The following is a 19,028-nucleotide window of genomic DNA, read 5'->3' as shown; positions in this document are numbered from 1 at the left end:
CTGTACTTCCAAGAGGTGTTTCATTAAGTTTTGGTGAATAATTTATATTATATTATGTTGGCAGGAAAATAAATACTCAGGCTGCACTGACACCTTGAAGAAATTTACTTGCTCTTCTATCAACAAATTGACTAAGCTGAACTTTGTACTTGAGGGAAATTGATTGATTAAATAAACAGTTTCTGCTTAATTCAAACACTTATTTCAAATTGACAAATCACTGCTTGTTTTGGTTTTCATTTGCAATTTATCACTGTATTAGAAGAGGTCTAAATCCAAACTGCACATTTAAACAAAATCATACGACTGGAAAGTTTTGTCACACCCAAACAGACATTTTTTTAACAAGGGCTTCACAACACTATACAACGGGGTCAAAGATCTGTTTGCATAATGGTTTCAAAAATAACAAGAAGTCTGTATTTTCATGTATGTTTCTGTAGCTCTAAACTCTATACAGTTTGGGGCTTGAACTGGCACTTAGAGAATATAATGGTATTCTTATTGCACAGTTTTACAATGAGAAGTACTTCAATATGCTCGACCAGGGAGCAAAGATAACGTAATGAAAAATATAGATCCCCCCCCCCACACTCTAAGGTTTGGTTAAGTAGAAAAGTGATATCTTCAGTGTCAGCTTCAGAGGATGAAATTATTCCTTCACCCCATCATGAAATTGTGGGATGGAAAGAACAGAGAAATACTGATTTAGTTTTTCACAAAAGAAGGCTCTTTAGACTTATATAGAACATATAGAATTTAATCCCAGGATGGCACTGCAGAACAGAGCAGTGAATCAGAAAACTCAAAAGGCTTTTCTCTTGAAGGAAATGAACATGGTCAGCAAAAGTCAAGGCCATCAATCTATTATGTTGTCTTTTATGGAAGTGGTGTGAAAGCTTGGTGCAAGGGTGTTTTAAGAAAGGTCATGGAGCCAAAGTGGATCGGGTTCCTCTGAGGAAAATCACTGATTCCGGAAAAGGTAAGGAGGTCAATCAGGGTCACCAAATGATGTCCAAGGCACTGTGTAATAGAGCAACCAAGGGCAGTTTCATTGCTTTTTGGGGTCAGGTCCTGATCAAAAACCTCTACGAAACAGGGTTTTAAAGTGTGAACCATTATTCCATTTGAGAAGATGCAAAATTGGAGATTTCAGTGCTTTTTCCATATTGAGACCACCACAAACCAGGTCCAGATAGGCTTACCTACTTGTCAGATCTGATTATTCCAGACTACACTGCATTGCCCCACACTGGTTCTTAAAGCTTTAATCTTTCAAACATTAGCTCATTAATAGCACAGGGGAAATCTAGTTAAGATTTTGACAAGTTGAAATGCAATGATCTCCCATGACTTTTAAGAACTTCAGTGTTTGAATAAACCCCAGGTCATTCTGATTATCGATCCAACCATTTGGATGAAAGAATATCGCGTCCAGTGGTAGACTATATTGAACTCTGTTTTCCCAGTCAGGATTGTTTATCACAGATTATACAACAAGTAGTTCCGACCAAGCAATCTGATTGGTCAATAAGACATTTAGAACGTGCTCAAATCAGCATTACAGCACGGTTGACTCATCACTGAAAATATTACTTCGCCATGTCATGTTGTTTACACATCTCCATGGCAACATGGACTTTTCCCCTTTTATTTTCAGAAACGTCATTTATTACTCGTGAAAATAAATCTCAAACTACAATGACCTCCTGTAGGTTGTTCCTGACAGCTGCCACAGTCATATTTATAGAACAATTATGTTATTTTATTTTTTGTTAATATATTGTAAACTTCCCCGTTACAGCCGAGAGGATCGTCTCCCTCCCATGTGTGTAACGTTACAAAGTCGGAGAGACACGAGTTGTGATCGCGGTGAATATGTTTTTTAAAATATGGCCTGGAGCTGAATATTTCATTGGATAAAACGGAGGTGATTACCTGTATGTTTCTCTCTCTCCCTCTCTCTCTCTCTCGCTTGCGCCTTTTGGGCTTTTAAATAATCTGGAGTAATCGTTTGGCTTTCTCTATCAGCTGTGTCGGCGACACGGCGCTATAACTTCATTTACATGCAGAGTTTGCGGTTGTAGAAGCTACATCTGTGAAAGGAAAAAAACGGCATCTTTGTTATAACTTGGGCGAGTTTGTGCAGTGTTGATTTAGTTCGGGAAAGTCCGAGACCGCGTTAAAACATGAACGTCAGCTCAGAGTTCACTCATCTGGGACTAGAAAATCATTTCTGTTGCTAGGTCGTTACTAAGGTTCGGACTATTTGCTGTAGAGGTGAACTAGGTTCCATTACACATAGGAGTCTACTGACGTGACTGATTGTGTTTCAGTTATTAGTCAGACCCCATTTATTTCCATGGAAACGGGAAGCACACTCGCTAAAAACTTTAAATTTTGAGAGCAAAACGTCCATCAACATGAATATTTATTTAATTATACGCTTTATTTTGTTGGTAATTGTTGTATAATCGCAATATTACCCTCGAGGGTGTGCTTAAACGTAATTTGAGCACTTCGGTGATGCTTGCGGACCTCGGCGCAAGCGCCTCGGTCCTGACCGCATCACCGTCGTGCTCAAATGACGTTAAAGCACACCCTCTCGGGTAATATTGCTTAATTTGAGACCTTTCCAGAAATAAACAATCATGGCAGCTTTCCAGCTTTCCATCTGAATCATACGCCCTTTTTCACTGTGTTGTGAACGAAGTAATTTTTCACAAATATGAAGATAAAAGTGTTTGGACACCGAAAAAATCGGCAGAATAGCGATGGGCTCTCTAAATCGCCTGAAAGTTCAAGTTTTTCTACCACCGCTACCTACAGCACCGCACGACACTTTACAAAGTACGTCCATTTCTGATGCTGCGTTCGAGACAACTCGGAACTCGGATTTTCCAACTTGAAACCACGCCAACTAAAAACATGGCCGCCCAGGACAAATTTGCATTCAAATTGCTTCACGCAAGGCAGTAAAACATTACAAAGGGCAGATAAACAATAAAAAAAGAGAGAAACATTTAAAAAACAAAAAAGGAAACAGATAATTTAGGCTGTGATCCACAACATCCGTAGGTAATCTTTAACCGTAAGATATAGCTCCGACAAAATCCCGAGTTTCGAGTTGTTGTCACGAATGCAGCATTGCTATACATTGATTTTACCAGTAGATGTTACCAGTGAGCGCTGTTGGATGAAGCTTTGAGTGATGTTGGTCAACCAGTGAGCCCCCAGTGGGCCGGAGAGTACAGGAAGCGTCCCAACCAGAGACAGCTGAGTTTCTCTGTGGTCCTCCCATGGATGGGTCCTCTGTCTAATGTAGCTAGTTTGAGCCTAAACAAACAAACAAATAAATAAATAAATGGCTGAAACTGGAGAGAGTGATGAGGACTTCCAGTTTCTGCGAACGGTGAGTCAGACATTTTTTTCTAACGTTAGTAACTAGCAAGAAATATTAAGAATACATTTTTAATTTAAATTTAAATAAACTTATAAATTACCCATTTTTCTTGCGGTGCTCCAGCTAATTAGCCTAGCTCCAGATGCGTCAGCTAACAGCTAACTGCAGAGGAGCCTGAGGAAAGAAGTAAATACCGCCATTTAAAAATACTACATCCTGTATTAAAATGGTTACTTAAGTGGAAATACACAAAATGCCCTTAATAGTAGAAGTAAAAGTGGCTTATTCTATGGCACCTGACCTGTGCTTAACGTTATTAGTCATGCATGACCATGCATTCATTTGAGAGCAGTTTAGATTGCATCTAATTATCTATGGCATGGATTAATCACCTGACTCTTTCCCAATTGATGAAATGCCCATAAAATTTAGACTACTAAATAAATCATATAGGCTTAATGCTTAATTTGTCCAGTGAAAATACCTTAAACAAAACTGCCCATGAGTATTTAAGGTGAGTAAATGTTGTTAGTTCCTTCCCTTGGGTAGTTGTGTCTCAGGATGTCAAACTCCATGTTTGCTCCATTTGTTTTTTCCAACTCAGTGTTAATATTGCCTGCTTTTGAGTGACTTACTTTAGTAACTTAACTTCATATTAACAGAGTCTTAGTTCCCCAAGCACAGGTCTGCGAAAATGAAGTGTGAAAATGATGCAAGCCAAAGGCTGTCAATTTAAAGTTGTTCCTTTTAATTTACTTCAGTAACATTTAATTTGTCTGAGTTACTTTCAGTGCACATCTTGCAGCAGAATTTTTGCTGTCTTCTTCACATTATTTTTTGTGCGTGTCACTGACAGTGAGGGAAAACCCACAAATGGCTTTTCTAATCTCAACTGCGAGATGATATCATTGTTCCCCAGTTGTAAGTTGTCCTCTCACAGCTTGTTATCTTCGCCCTCTGATAAGGGCACGTCACAGGGAGAGTGTCTGGTGCGGATACAAGGCACACACTCACTTGCACAGGCAGGTGGTGTTTGAACCCAGTACCCAGGGCACAGTCATTTTGCAAGATCGATCCATAATATAAAGTTACACGAGATATCTGTGTCATACATTATTACATTAAACACAGGGTTTCCCCCCCAGGAAATTGTTGAGCTTAGGCGGGAAGCCACCCATATCATCATGACAAATCTTGTCTCACGATCAATTCTTAATAGATGACAAGAGATCACAGATTAAATACACGCAGCATTTGTGAAACAACAGTGAGGTTTGATGTTTTTATATCATAAAAGCAAATTCCTCGTAGCAAAAAAAATGTTATTTCAAGCAAGGTGGTCCACATCTACTATGGGAAGTCTTGAAATGTACAGATGGGAATATATAACAGCGAGTGTCAGTTTCAAATCCAAAACACGTCTATGGAAAGCCTGTTACAGCTGACTGAACATGCGTTTCCACTTGCCAGGGCTTTTGACATTTGGATTAAGTCTTATGGCATAAAAAAAAAAATTCACTTGCCAAATGTACCTTGAAGAAGAGCTGAGTCCTGTAGGCATCCGAATGCTCCACCACCCCTCAGCATTGGGCCGTGTGTTTGACTGACTGCAGAGTGCTGCTGATATGAAGAGTGGAAAGACGGGTGAATCAAGGGTCAGACAGTGCCCTATCTTTCCAATATGGAGGTATGCAGCCTGGTTTAGAGAGAGGTGTTAGTCGTCCTGACTGGACTTTGGAGGCCAGACGTCTGTTGTCCCTCTGTACAGCTCCTTAAATAGACGTGAAACACCCAATTCCTATGACATGGTTGATTAGGCATTGCAGTGACGATAAGATAAATTGTAGGTGACAGAGATATACTGTACATGCTTTTGCAGTAGAGATAGACCATGCTGTTCTGATATTAAAATCATGCCAGTATGACTGACTTTCCTGAATATTCTTACATTAAAGGGGAAGTCTGGTTGCTTTTCTGCTGTTTTGCTAACCCTCCTCCTGGCCATGTGCATTTATTTACAACGAAGCCAGCGAGAAATCAATCAATATAGCGGTGGATAACGTTATACGATGTTACAACGTGTATATTTCTGTAGTCTCATCTGTCATAAACAAGAGATTATGGGTTACGGGGCGCGTTTTTGTTGCAGTGCTGCCTGGTCTTGGTTGTTTTTCAGCCAAGAGACGCTACGTGAAAGGCAGAGAGCCTCCATTCTCCCTGTAACAAGTAACATGTAATTTATTAAACCATCACAATTTTCCAAAGCTGTTTAATTAAGGTAAAAATGTAGCACAGTTAAGCTAAAAATCCTGCATAGTTCCTCTTTAAACCCTTCTGTGTAGTGTGTGTACAGTGTATCATTTGATCGGTGTTTCTCTCATTTATTTCCTAAATATTTGTGGGCTAATTTACAGGTCTCCTCTTTATGCAAGCACTGGGTATATATTTCATTTTTGGCATGATGAGGGTGTGTAATCGATCCATGTCAGTGTAGGCCTCCACAGATTAATCCATTGTATCCCACTCAGTGAATGTGCTCCAGTTTCACCTTAATTAACCAGACAGGGGCCACCCATCAGGCTAATTTGACCCTGCTGCATCTTCATAATTTTGATACATGAGGATCTGTAGCTGTTTTGCTCATTAAAGTTTGTACTTGTTGTTGTCATCTGTGTGTGTGTTTGTGTGTGTGTGTGTGTGTTTTTCTCAGGGAGACGAGGTGGTATTGCAAAGTACCCTCACCTCCCAGGATGAACACGTGAAGCTCTGTCTTGCTGCGGAGGGATTTGGCAGCAGGCTTTGCAGGCTTGAGTCCACCTCTAACTGCAAGGTAAAGAGCTCCATCACAGTGATTTTTGCAGTTTTTCCCTGTTGCCATAGCAGCTCGTTAGTCATTTTCTCCCTCACTTCATCACTTTTGACATTTGGAATAATAATAGAGATGCGAACAATTTACTAAAAAGTTCCTGAGTATCTGACCTACAGAAATACTTTATCTTCTGTATGTTTAATCCCAAAATATAGTGTGCAGTAACCAAATATCCTCAGATTGTAATATCAGAAGCTTACTTGTAAGACAAGTTGACCTCTGCCAACATCAAGCTTTAATGAATGTCTCCTAACAGTGCCAGGATGGTTCGTAATTCATAAGTATATAAAAGTTTATTCGCCCTTCTACTAATTCACCTCTGAATGAATACTTAATGACACTTAATATTTCATTCAGAATTGACATGTTTCTCACTTATTTATTCAGAATATTATTATAATTCATGAATTTCTCTTTTATGTGAGTCAGATTTTCCCACTTTCCTCACAAATTTGAACTGCTCAGTTGCCAGTTGGCTGTGATCCTGCTAATTGCACTGCAGGCCTGTGGATTAAATAGACAAGGGACATGCTGCAAAGACTCTCCTGTCTCTGTTGTCCTTTTGTTTCTCCCAGAATGTTCCACCGGATTTGTCTGTGTGTGGCTTCGTCCTGGCCCAGTGTCTCTCTGTCCGTGCCCTGCAGGAGATGCTGGCTCACAGTCAGCACCTGGCTGCAGAGGTGAGAGTGTCTTCTTTTCTCTTCTCTCCCAATGCATCTTGATAGTCCCAAAGTATTAGGATGATGCATTAATTATTAATTGCTACATAAGCAGTATTGTTGTGCTGTTCACATCGACATTGTGCTAAAAAATGAGGCCTAACTGGAATTTCAAGATACTGCAGAAGGTTGCTAGATAAAACTGACCTCATGCCAGCTTTACATAAAATTACAAGTTAATACATGTTACATGAGCAAATACAAGTTGTCTATCTTCAAAATCTCCCACACCCCACACAGGGTCTGCTGTGGAGACGAATGTAATGAGACTACCTGCCCTCTAAATGGACTTCACTTTGTGACCAGTTTGTCATTGTCCTATCTGATTCATATTCAGAATCAGGATGCAAATGTGTACTTGTAACTTGAGGGTGACACGAAGTGTGGGAACTTTGAGTGCCATTTTTTTTTCACAGTTCTTTTTTGCTTGGTTTGCACAATCTTTTAACACAGACAAATAGACCATCAAAAGCTGGAACAGCTGGTGTTTATACAAGGGAACAGGGATGCATTTTATGATGATCTTTTTAAGTTTATATACTTTTCGCACTCTCTTTTATCATACCGTGAGTCATAGAGTGCTACGTGATTGTGTATTACAGGTTGGAGCTGGAGGAAGCCATCGCACGCTTCTTTATGGCCAGGCGGTGTTGTTCCTACACTCATACAGTGGCATGGTGAGTCATCTTGATATAATGCAGATATAAATCAGAAGGTTTCAGGCTTATTTTTTTTAAAAGATTTTTATTAACTACGGTATGTCCAAATATTTGTTCATATATTCACTGAAATATACCTGTTGTTTTACTCCCAGTATCTAAGCTGCTTGTCTTCGTCTCAGTCCTCGACTGACAAGCTGGCTTTTGAAGTTGGTCTGCAAGAGGATAAAGCAGGTATTTTTATGCTGGACCTTTTCAGACAGATGAAATATATGCATTTTTAAATCACACCATATCGTCTTTATATAATTATGATCGGTTTTTGTGTGATGGCACTGTGTCTGCCTTGAGAAACTGTAAAAACTTTCCATTGTGTGTATATATATTTTATTTGTGTGTGTGGAACAGGGGAGGCATGTTGGTGGACCGTCCACCCAGCATCTAGACAGAGGTCAGAGGGTGAGAAGGTGCGCGTTAGAGATGACCTCATACTGGTCAATGTGTCATCAGAGAGGTACCTGGTGAGTCTATAAGTGATTTTTTTTTTTACTTAAGCAGCTCTCCCATTGGTCACAAAATCTGTGAAGACCCTGTAGCATCAGCATTTTGTTGGCAATAGAAAAAGGGTGGAATCAGCATTCACACCCAGGTCAAATGACAGTTGATGTGGGTATTTATTGGATATTTATCTGGCTCCAATTGTCATTGATGCGAGCAGAACACCCAGGCGAATATGCAAATTTTTGCTCCTTTTCCTGCTTCTTTCAGAACACACAGACACTGTTAACACACCTGTCACCTGCCTAGCGCGGTGCTGCTAACCCAGAAACACAGCAGCTACATTGTGCTTTGAGATAAGTGAGCTGCAGCCCCAAAATGAGTTTTGAAAACAACACTTTGCAGGAGCACCAAACCAGGGATGAAACCTGACGGACCCCATTTGCTAGTTGGCACGATGGCTAGAAGCCCACTCTCTCACTTTTGCTTCTGTGTGTGTGCTCTGTAAATGCATCCTTACAATTGTGTGTGTGTCCTCAGTCAGAACCGATAGGAAAACTCAACTGGCAGTGGCTCTTAGTGGGTTTACCTGCGTGTAAAAAAAACCAAACTCATACCTACTAATTTTGGTAGACAAAGCACATTTTAATACAATGAATCACAAAAGACTGCTTATTGTGGATGATAAATTGAATGTGTGTTTGTTTACTGCCTTTCATCTCCATCTTTCTTTAGAGCTTTGCAGAATCAAAAACTGTCATTTATGCATCATTTATTTCCTTCCAGTTAAGCAAATGGTGTTCTCTTTGCCTCTGATGAGTTATTGAAGATATATTTTTTTAATGATAACACCTATTTTAGGAGAACTTCACCCATTTTATGCTGATGAGTCCATTTTGTTCCTTTCCAGCACTTGTCCTTCGGCACTGTATTTGACAACAGGAGCTTGAGTGACAGTCTGATTGTGAATGCAGCCTTCCAGCAGACTCTCTGGAGTGTCGCTCCCATCTGCTCTGGAGGTGGAGTTGCTCGAGGCAAGTTTCTTCTTTTTTTCTTTTCTTTTGTTTTCTAAACATATTGAATAACAAACCATCAATCTCTGAAATGATAGAACCCACCTGATTGTTGTGTCCAAGAAATGTGATTGGTCAAAGAGAGATTCCATTCCAACTTGTTTTGAAAGCTGATGTTGACAGTAAGTCAAAATTAAGTTGCAAATATCCACCTGAAATGAGGAATACCTTCTGTGCTATCATTATGCTTAGAATAATCAACATCGTTAAAGTAATTATAGCCTTGTTTGGATACTAGTTATAGCCAATAAATTGCCCGTTTCAAAGATGCAGTAAAAATGTCTCTTTCAGTAGCGATCTGGTGTTTGTTGTGCTAATTCCAGGATACCTGAAGGGGGGTGACACGTTGCGGCTGCTCCACAGCCACAGTGATGCATGTCTGACAATTCCCTCTACACAGCAGGGAGAGGAGCTGCAAAGGTCAGTCAGCCGAAAAAGACTAATCACTTCTGTTGTCAGCTATACAAAATGTCCTCTTGTTCCTTGCTCATGTCTGTTTTGTCACCGTAGGATATTGCATTATGAGATTGGATCAGTCTCCAGTCACGCCCGTTCTCTCTGGAGGCTGGAGATTCTGCATGTTGTGTAAGTAACATTAGGCCTCATAATATAAAAGCTTCTTGATGATATGAAATGAACATCGCATTTTTATGATATTTTACAGTGTCATTTTCAGGAACGTTTGCAGAAAAAAGACAATAATTTCCCGCATACACACAGTAGTCGAATATTGATTAGACCATAGAGGTAATCGGCAGCTTACAGGATTTCTTTTTCTCTTTCTTTTGCTCATAAAGGCTGAACGGCGCCGACACAGCCATACTGTATTTGATATTGTTGCCCCAGAACAGAATTAGGACTGTGTTTCTCTTACTCCCCTGCCATTTCAACAATAAAAAGGGAAAAGCAAAAATGTTATAAATTGTTCCGTTTCTTCCAGATGAGTACAACAACAACAACAACAACAGCAAAAAGCTCACAGTGTTCTTGATGTTTCTCAGTTGGAGCGGCAGGCATACATGCTGGGGGCAGCCGTTCAGACTGTGCCATGTGACCACTGGGAGGTATCTGGGCCTGACGGAGGAGAAAGGCCTACATCTGGTCGATCAAGACAAGGCTGACATCAGCTCAACCTCTTTCTGTTTTCGATCCTCGAAGGTCAGGAGTCGCATGGACTTTTGGTATAAGTGGGACAACTGTGCTACACATCTGTATATGATACATGTAATAACTTTATGCCTATAGGAGAAGCTTGACACTGGTACAAAGACTATTGTCGATGGCATGGGGATACCAGAGATCAAGTACGGAGATTCCATTTGTTATGTCCAGCATGTAGACTCTGGGCTGTGGCTCACCTACCAAGCCACTGATGCCAAGGCTTCTCGCATGGGAGCAACTCAGCGAAAGGTAAATCTCTGTAGACACAAAATAATGATGAATTATTGATAATTGATGAACCATATTGACTCTTTTTTAATCCAGTGAAAGAATCAATAAGGAATAATAACAAACATTGTGTTCTCAGGCCATTTTGCATAGCGAGGGTCATATGGACGATGGGCTGACACTGTCCCGATCTCAGAGGGAAGAATCTCACACTGCCAGACTCATCAGGAGTGCTGTTCACTTCCTCACTGGGTTTATCAGGTAGTGGATGACATATCTAGACCCAAAGCTGTTCACGGGTATACTAGTATCACCTCCATGGACACATCGGTTACACTGATGGAGGTTGTTGTTTTCAGCTGTGGTGTTCTCTTGAGGCTTAATGTGTCTCAGAGTGAGTTTAAGGCACGAGCTTTGTGCATGCCCTTGTTAGAGCTAGACTGATAAATCAGCCAAGCCGGTACTGGCTTATTGAAGAGATATTGTGCAATATAGTGCGTTATCGGCTGATAGGCAACAAGAAATTATTTAGTCAGCCTTAGAATACCTGGAAACAAGAAGTTTCTACATTTCTTGTGGTCGTAAACAGTCCCATAGCAATGCCCAAAGGAGATTTCAAAATACCACGGGAATGCTATCATGCTTTTAAAAAGTTTGTCGTTGCATTATTAAATCTCCTACTTCAGTGCTAAGCGAAAACTCTGAGATATGGAACCACTTGTGGCTGTGATACTCTCAACTTTCTGTTTCCCCCCGGTAACAAAACAGATGCATATTTGATTTTATTTACGTATGCCACAAAGGGATTTACAGTCTGCACAACAGGCAACACTCTGTCCTTGATTCAGATGAGGAGTTTGAAAAAAAATTGCAATGACTGGGCATAGGAGTCAGTTTCAAATTTATGCTTGTTTTTACTATGAGAAGATTTGGAGGACTGATAGTTTGTGTCTACTTTGTGTTCATCTCTCTGATTTATTGCTGTATTCGTTTAACATTTTTTGCAGGAGACTTGATGGTCTTAGTCAGCAAGGAAACCTACTCTCTGTCAACCTGCCAACAGAGATGGTGACATGCAGTCTGCAGGATCTGATTAAGTATTTCCAGTCTCCACCGGAGGAGCTAAGCCATGAAGCTAAACAGAACAGCATGACAGCGCTTAAGAATCGACAGAACATGTTTCAAGAAGAGGTACATCTATATGTGCAAATGAATAAATTAGTTCCAACTGATATGTTTGTCACCATTTCATAAGCATACCCACTTTTCTTCTCAGGGTGTGATAGATTTGGTCTTGGATTGCATTGACCGTCTACACCAATGCCGTAGTGCTTCTTGTTTTGCCGAAGCTGCACAGAGTGAGATGGTAGAAGAATGGGAGACCACTCTCAACCGTTTCTATGAGCTGCTAGGTGAGAACTATCACACCTCCAGTATAGATGGCTCAATATACTGCTTTCATTTTCAATACTCACCTCACAGCTGTGATAATCTACTGACACAGACACCAGACAGATACACATTTGTCCTCTTTGGTGTCAGCTGAGTTATTGAGAACCCATTCAGATGCATTTTCCTTAAAACACCTACTGTATCTTAAATGATTCTTATTTTTCCAAAAATGTGATTTGAATTCTGTTGCTTATTAGTATTGTTAATCCTGAGTCCTCCTCCAAATGTTTTCTTCTCTTTACCTCTTCAGCTGCTCTGATCCGGGGAAACCGTGTAAACTGTGCACATTTCTCAGGTTCTCTGGACTGGCTGATCAGCAGACTCGACCACCTGGAGGCCTCCTCTGGTTGGTTGAATTTTTTTAAAATTATTTTTAAGGGAGTAATACTAAAAAAACATATTTATGGTGTAGCTTTTTGGGTTGTCCAACATTGGTCATTATGCAATATCCCAGGTGCACATTACTTATTATGTTTGTAACTAAAGTGTGTCGAAGCAAATTTCCGACGGTAGAATTTCATGATATATTTTGCATAGAGGAATACATAATATTATTCAAATTCAAATTTTATTTGTCACGTACACAATCATACAGGGTACAACGTGCAGTGAAATGCTTTTTTATTGCATGGCCCCATCGCTAAACTTATGTATTGTGTAATCGGTAGGCTGTACAGTGTGGAAATAAAGGTTGAATTTAATTTATACAAACTGTCACATTACTATTTATTACTATTTATCGTACAGGGTATCCTCCATATTATAATGCACAGTTGCATGCTGTCTTCTGTAGGAGTCTTAGAGGTTCTTCACTGTATCCTAGTGGAAAGTCCCGAGGCCCTCAATGCCATCAAACAAGGACACATTCAGTCTATCATCTCTTTTCTAGACAAGCATGGATGCAACCATAAGGTAGAGTGAACAGGCTTTTTTGTTGATATGAAAAAAAAAAATGACTGTATCAGTACTGGAACCAAAACTGATGTTGTCCTTGTGGTAATTTTTTGTACTATATTTTACTATAGTACCAGTATGTTAGCTTTTATGGAGAAAATAACATGTGTCATTATCTTAGTATGAATGTCCTTGCAGAATTTACCATTTGGAAATTAACTCGATGTTCATTGTTCATTGTTCAGTGCAACGACACAGAAACAAGAATTGCAGCCACACAGTGACAGCAGCTGTTGATCTGTTCCCTAATGTGGGATCATTTCCAAGTGTTTGTCAAACTATTGCTGGGTAAAGTGCTGACAGGCTGTGTTCCAGGTGCTGGAGGTGCTGTGCTCCCTGTGTGTGTGCAACAGCGTGGCAGTGCGGTCCAATCAGAACCACATCTGTGACAACCTGCTGCCAGACAGAGACTTGCTGCTCCAAACACGACTGGTTAATCAGGTCACCAGGTACAATTTAGAGTGTTTTCTCTCGATGGGACCACCGTGTTTTGCTGCTGATGCATTCTTATTCCTTTTCCAGTGTTTTTTTCTAAATTTCCTTTTAGATTTGTCACTGCACATATCATTGACTACACACAAAAGTCATACATACAAAAGTTACTGATTCTATGAATGTTAGAAAAACAAATGTGTTATAACTGAGGAGCACTTTTTAAAAATTGTGCATGGAGTACATCTTGAGGACTCTCTCCCTCTAGCCCTTCTCTTGCTTGCTTTTGCATTTGTTCAGTGCTGTTTGTCAACAGTAGAGATCTCGCTGCTTCAGGCCTTGGAACCATCTAAGTTTTCCATCTGCTCTGATATGCAAAGCCTTGATGCAAGAATATACTTCATCTTTCTGCAGAGCACAATACTCATATTTTTTTCCTCTGCTGGACCTGAGTTAATTTAAGAGTCACTTGTCTCCCCCAGTGCTGTCGCTTAATTCGCTGCAGTAATTCCTTTTGTCTGAAAAGATCAGACCAATAATGTTGATGTCAGAGCACAGATGTCTGCATCTTAGCTGCTGCCAATGAGACTTGGGAAAAGTTGCCCTCTGCCTGAGGTGGTAAGACTCAATCTTTCTAATCTTAAGACATTTTTTAATCAGTTTCATCATATTTCATCTTCTTCTGTCTCTCAATATTTTGGACCTCTGTGCCACTCTTGTAGGCATTTTCTTTTTCCTTTTGAGCTTGTTTTTTTTTTTTTTTGACTCAGTTTTCCTGTTTTTCCACTGCAGCTGGCTTCTTTTATCATGCCGTTCTCCATCAGCAGCCCATTTTGTTCCTCAGGCCTAATTTTGTTTCATATCCTTCACACCTGCACAGTCCATTCCTCGGCTCTCTATCCCTCCTCAAGCCATTTCTCATTCTATCACTTTTACTTATTGTTCAACTAAATGTCTCATTAGTACATCTGTTTTCATTCTCATTTCGTTAGTTTCATCAGTTTTCTTTCTTTTTTCCATCTTCTCCCCCTTATCAACCATAAATTGCCAGGTTATCCAGATGCTGTCTTTCCCATTATTTGTACGCCTCTATGCTGTCGACAGCTGTGGCCGAAGGCATTATGTTTTCAGGTTATCCATTTATCCGTCTGCTCCGCTCTTGTACGGAACAAAATATCTCAGGAATGCCTTGGGGGAATGTCTTCAGATTTGGTATAAATGTTCACTTAGACTCAGACATGAACTGATCAAGATATTCATGATCGAAGGTTGGAGGCCAGAGCCACTGTTACCACACAAAACACATTTTTGGCTGTAACTCAAGAATTCACATGCTAATTAACTGCAAATTGACTGGTTGACTCAGATGTGTGCAATTGTAAGGGTCTAATTCTAGTTTCTTAATCTTCTTCTTCTTATCCACTATAATCTCTTACATCATCTTAACTCGATCATGCTTTCCCTCCCGTGTCCTTTTCCCATCTTCTTAATGTCTCCCTCAGTCCTCATGTTCACTGCCATGAGAGCTCTGTCAAGGACAAGGTTAATATGACTGCATGAACTGAAATGTATTCTCTGTGTTGGTCAGATTCAGACCGTCTTAGCAACATATTGGCAATTCACCTGTCCACATACCTTTCCATGTGACTGTTTCTCATGCTCTGATTCCAAATTATCTTTGGCAATTTAGTTTCAGCGCTGATATTGGAAGGTCAAAGGGAGCAGCTACAAGAGTCTGGTTCTGTGTTTGTTCATTCATTTAGATATTTCTGACACGGTGTGCTGTGTCCATGAAATGTTCTATGTGGGCTACATGCAGTATCGGATGACCTGCATGAGGGAGATCTGTGGTGCTGCACAGGGCAGCCTGGTAGAAATCAAACAAGCATCCACCAGAGACATTGAAGGTGTATACATGAGTTAGATATTCAGTTCAGTGATAGTCTGTGGTACAACAAAAAAAGTCAGTTTTTTTGAAGTTACTCCAGCTGTCTGTCTCCCATCTGAAGTTATTTGAATGTATCAGGATTTCCTGCTCTTTTTAGTTGTTGTTTTTTGTGTGGTCCTCGTAATAGTAATAGCATTGCTATACAATTCAATTTTGGACCATGTTTCACCTGCGTTGTCTTGTCTGTAAGATCAATATTATATAATCAAGCCTAAAATAACATAATCAACTTAGTTTCTGTCTTTTTTCCCGTCTCCCGTGTACACCTCACCACCACAGCATGAGACCAAACATCTTCCTGGCAATGGGGGAAGATTCAGCCCAGCATCGGAGGTGGTACTTTGAGCTTGTTGTGGATCACGTCGACCCCTTCCTCACATCTGAGCCCACCCACCTGCGTGTTGGCTGGGGTTGCACCGAGGGCTACCATCCCAGACCGACAGGAGGAGAGGGCTGGGGGGGCAACGGGCTGGGAGATGACATCTGCTCATATGGCTTTGATGGACTTCACCTCTGGTCAGGTGAGAATGAGATCAAACAAGAACTACAGGGTTCAGTGTAGAGTGGAGTCACTAGTGGATAACTCACCCACTCAAATATGAATCGTATTGAGAACTCACTGATTCTTCATTTACAATAAAGACTGGGACATCAACAGAAAATGATACATGATACATGAATGGTCCTCTTAATCTTTTCACAAATAGAATTTATACATAAAACATTTAGACAAGCTGAAAAAATGTGCAAGGCTACTTTTTCTTTTACTTACATCAGCATGTAGAGATGTGTATAAGATACAAATTATTATTTAGAATCCATCTTACCTATAAAAGCCACAAAAGGTTTATAAAGAATATTTAATTTACAATGTCTGACTAAAAGAAACAACAGGAACATTTGGTAAAATGGATTCCATTATAGAAACACTGACACCGAAATGATAGCTGTAACTGCCACTGGTCAGGAGTACACAATTATTCAGAGAGCGCTAATCACCTTTTTAGTTTCGTCCAATGTGGCAAAACAACCCTGAATTCAAAGCAGAGTAATTTCATATTGGTAATTTAGAAGTGATCTGATAGGATTTAATAATGTCATCATGTTACTAGTGTAAATACATATGGATGACTTTAGAGGCTGTGCACCTTCTGAATCTTAGGCTGTGTGGGCCGCAGAGTGAACTCCCCCTTCCCTCACCTGCTGAAAAATGACGATGTTGTCAGCTGCTGCCTTGACCTCAGCGCGCCGTGCATCTCTTTCCGGGTCAATGGTCTACCTGTGCAGGGCATGTTGGAGAACTTCACTGCCGATGGACTTCTTTATCCTGCGGTCAGCTTCTCTGCCGGCGTCAGGTAAGAAGTGGAGATGCATTTGCGCTTGACTGTTGGCTGTATTTTGGGTTTCTTTCAGATTTATTTAAACCAAAAAGTGTTGCATTCAGTGTTGTTTGTTGTTTCCTGTCAAAGTTTATGTATATGTCTCTATAAGGACCTCGGCACGTGTAGTAAATGGGATTTCTTTACACTAGGGTACGTTTTCTATTTGGGGGAAGACATGGAGAGTTTCGCTTCTTACCGCCGCCAGCTTTTGCTCCGTGCTCTGAGGCGCTACTCCCAGGAGTTGAGCTGAAAGTGGAGCCATGTCATAAATACATCTTGGATCATGGAGAAGGGAAACAAGAACTCATCGGCCCCATAGCACCTGTCACTCCAGTTACCTTCACTCCCACACCAGTAGACATCAGCAAGGTAAAAATTCAGCAGTCGTCCAAGCCTAGTTTTATTTCACAAAGACTATTTTATTTTCTGTTTAGAGATTGAAAATTTAAAAGGTTGTATTTATATTTAACCTGAGTCTTTGTGCTGATACATATCAATTAATTCATAGGTGGTGTTACCAATACAACTTGAGGACATTCGAGAAAAAATGGCTGAGAATATTCATGAACTCTGGGCAATGGACAAGATTGATGTTGGATGGACACATGGACCTGTTAGTAAAGAGATGCACGTCACAACTACCCGCTTTATTTGATAATGACTATAGGGATTATGGCAATAGGCGAATTTGCCAAAATGTTAAACTATCCCTCTTAATTCAGTAATGCTTTTAATTTGAAAGTGACATTAATTTTGTGAACAGGTGAGAGATGAGAGTAAGAAGCACGATCCCTGTCTGGTGGAGTTTTCCAAACTGCCAGAGCAGGAGAGGAACCAGAACCTTCAGATGGCTCAGGACACGCTCAGGTGAGGTTTATTACCTGTATCATACAATGGATAATAATTTAGCCTACTTGATTATATTGATTAATTTGATTTTCACTTAAAACTGATAAGAAACCAGTGTCAGTTTAAGAGCTTGATCATGTGATTAGTGACTGTTTCTATTTATTTTTGCACTGAAGAACTCTGCTCGCTTTTGGTTTTCATATTGGTTGGACTGATGACCGTGCTGCGGAGAGAATCAAATACATGAGACTAGCCAACAAGTATGTAAATATTTAATTTTTCATGCCTAATGTAACTCTGTGTGCAAAAGCACAAATGCAGACAATTGTTTTTCTATTCTCCTATGTATGTATTCATTGTTGTATTTGAATCCTGTAAAGTACTTTGTGAGTTTTCTCTGTGAGAGGTGCTTTATAAATAAATGTTACTTACTTTTCAGGTATGAGCAGCCCAGTGGCTATAGACCCGCCCCAGTAGATTTGAGCCAGGTTTTTCTGAGCCCAGCCCACGAGGAAGTTGTGAACTTGCTGGCAGAGAATGATCACAATGCATGGGCCAAAGAGAAAATTAAGCATGGATGGACTTATGGAGCCCAACAGGTTTATATGCCATTCTGTATTACTGCATTAATAAGACTTTGACTTGTCACCTTGCTTAAAATTAGGCTTCAAGTAATAAAATCAAGAATGTACTTTGTGAAAAAGTATTCTCTGTACATGGTCACCACAGAAATGCACGTAGTAATTAGCACAAGCATGCACACTGATCTTTGACAAATATACAGCAGCCACCCATTGTTGCTCTTGCATCTGTATTATTAGGATGTGAAAGCCAAGCGGAGCCCGTACCTGGTGCCTTGCAGCCTTCTTGATGACAGGAGTAGGAGAGTGGGCAGGGAGAGAGTCAGAGACACCGTCTGCACTCTGCTGGCCTATGGTTACAGCCTGGAGCCCCTGATCCAGGAACGGAGTATGTCTCTAAGCCTCCTCATCAGTCTTATCAGTAACAACTCGGTTAACTTAACTTTACTTATTGCAGTGGTTCTCAAACTTTATCTGGCATGGCCTCCTTCAGATGTTGAAGGGAAAATAAAGCCTCCTCCATCCTGCAATATTTATCAATCATTCACAATAATTGGCAAAAAAGAAAAAGAATACATGATGAATTTTCGTGGAATAAAAGTCCACTAGCATCAGCAAGCTCTTGTTTGTTTGTTTGTTTTCCCCCATAAATCACATTTATTCAACTTGGTGTCACTCCATATTTTCCCCTGGTCATCCTCTGCTCCCCTGCTATGCGCCCGCTCAGCGGGGCCTGTCTGTTTGTGAACCACTGATTTATAGTAGCCAGCATGAGAGAATAATGTTAAGTTAGTCAACAACGTGAGGACTCATCTGTCTT

At 40.3% G+C, this 19,028-nt stretch overlaps 1 protein-coding gene across 4 annotated transcripts in view; it reads left to right on the top strand.

Annotated features, from left to right (window-relative positions):
• Window positions 1-3,233: 3,233 nt before the first annotated feature.
• Window positions 3,234-19,028, top strand: part of ryr2b (ryanodine receptor 2b (cardiac)) — a 65,314-nt gene continuing 49,519 nt past the window's right edge. For 3 of the 4 annotated variants that reach the window (XM_085799775.1, XM_085799773.1, XM_085799774.1), the window contains exons 1-15: window positions 10,523-10,631; window positions 10,750-10,874; window positions 11,621-11,801; window positions 11,887-12,022; window positions 12,313-12,408; window positions 12,856-12,974; window positions 13,332-13,465; window positions 15,676-15,917; window positions 16,559-16,751; window positions 16,928-17,147; window positions 17,287-17,391; window positions 17,542-17,645; window positions 17,804-17,887; window positions 18,067-18,226; window positions 18,449-18,596. In XM_085799775.1, coding sequence (XP_085655901.1) covers window positions 11,676-11,801; window positions 11,887-12,022; window positions 12,313-12,408; window positions 12,856-12,974; window positions 13,332-13,465; window positions 15,676-15,917; window positions 16,559-16,751; window positions 16,928-17,147; window positions 17,287-17,391; window positions 17,542-17,645; window positions 17,804-17,887; window positions 18,067-18,226; window positions 18,449-18,596 — 1,867 coding nt within the window. In that variant the 5' untranslated portion in view covers window positions 10,523-10,631; window positions 10,750-10,874; window positions 11,621-11,675. Of the gene's footprint in view, window positions 3,413-6,113; window positions 6,234-6,847; window positions 6,953-7,593; window positions 7,669-7,805; window positions 7,885-8,058; window positions 8,172-9,058; window positions 9,183-9,544; window positions 9,642-9,731; window positions 9,807-10,222; window positions 10,380-10,466; window positions 10,632-10,749; window positions 10,875-11,617; window positions 11,802-11,886; window positions 12,023-12,312; window positions 12,409-12,855; window positions 12,975-13,331; window positions 13,466-15,675; window positions 15,918-16,558; window positions 16,752-16,927; window positions 17,148-17,286; window positions 17,392-17,541; window positions 17,646-17,803; window positions 17,888-18,066; window positions 18,227-18,448; window positions 18,597-19,028 lie in introns of those variants that run through there. The other variant, XM_085799776.1, reaches the window with a different exon arrangement.

The sequence above is a fragment of the Trachurus japonicus genome, chromosome 15, assembly GCF_045865225.1.
Source record: "Trachurus japonicus isolate A0001 chromosome 15, Traja_1.0".
In the NCBI taxonomy this organism is placed as follows: Eukaryota; Metazoa; Chordata; class Actinopteri; order Carangiformes; family Carangidae; genus Trachurus; species Trachurus japonicus.
This window is presented reverse-complemented; position numbering and strand designations above follow the sequence as displayed.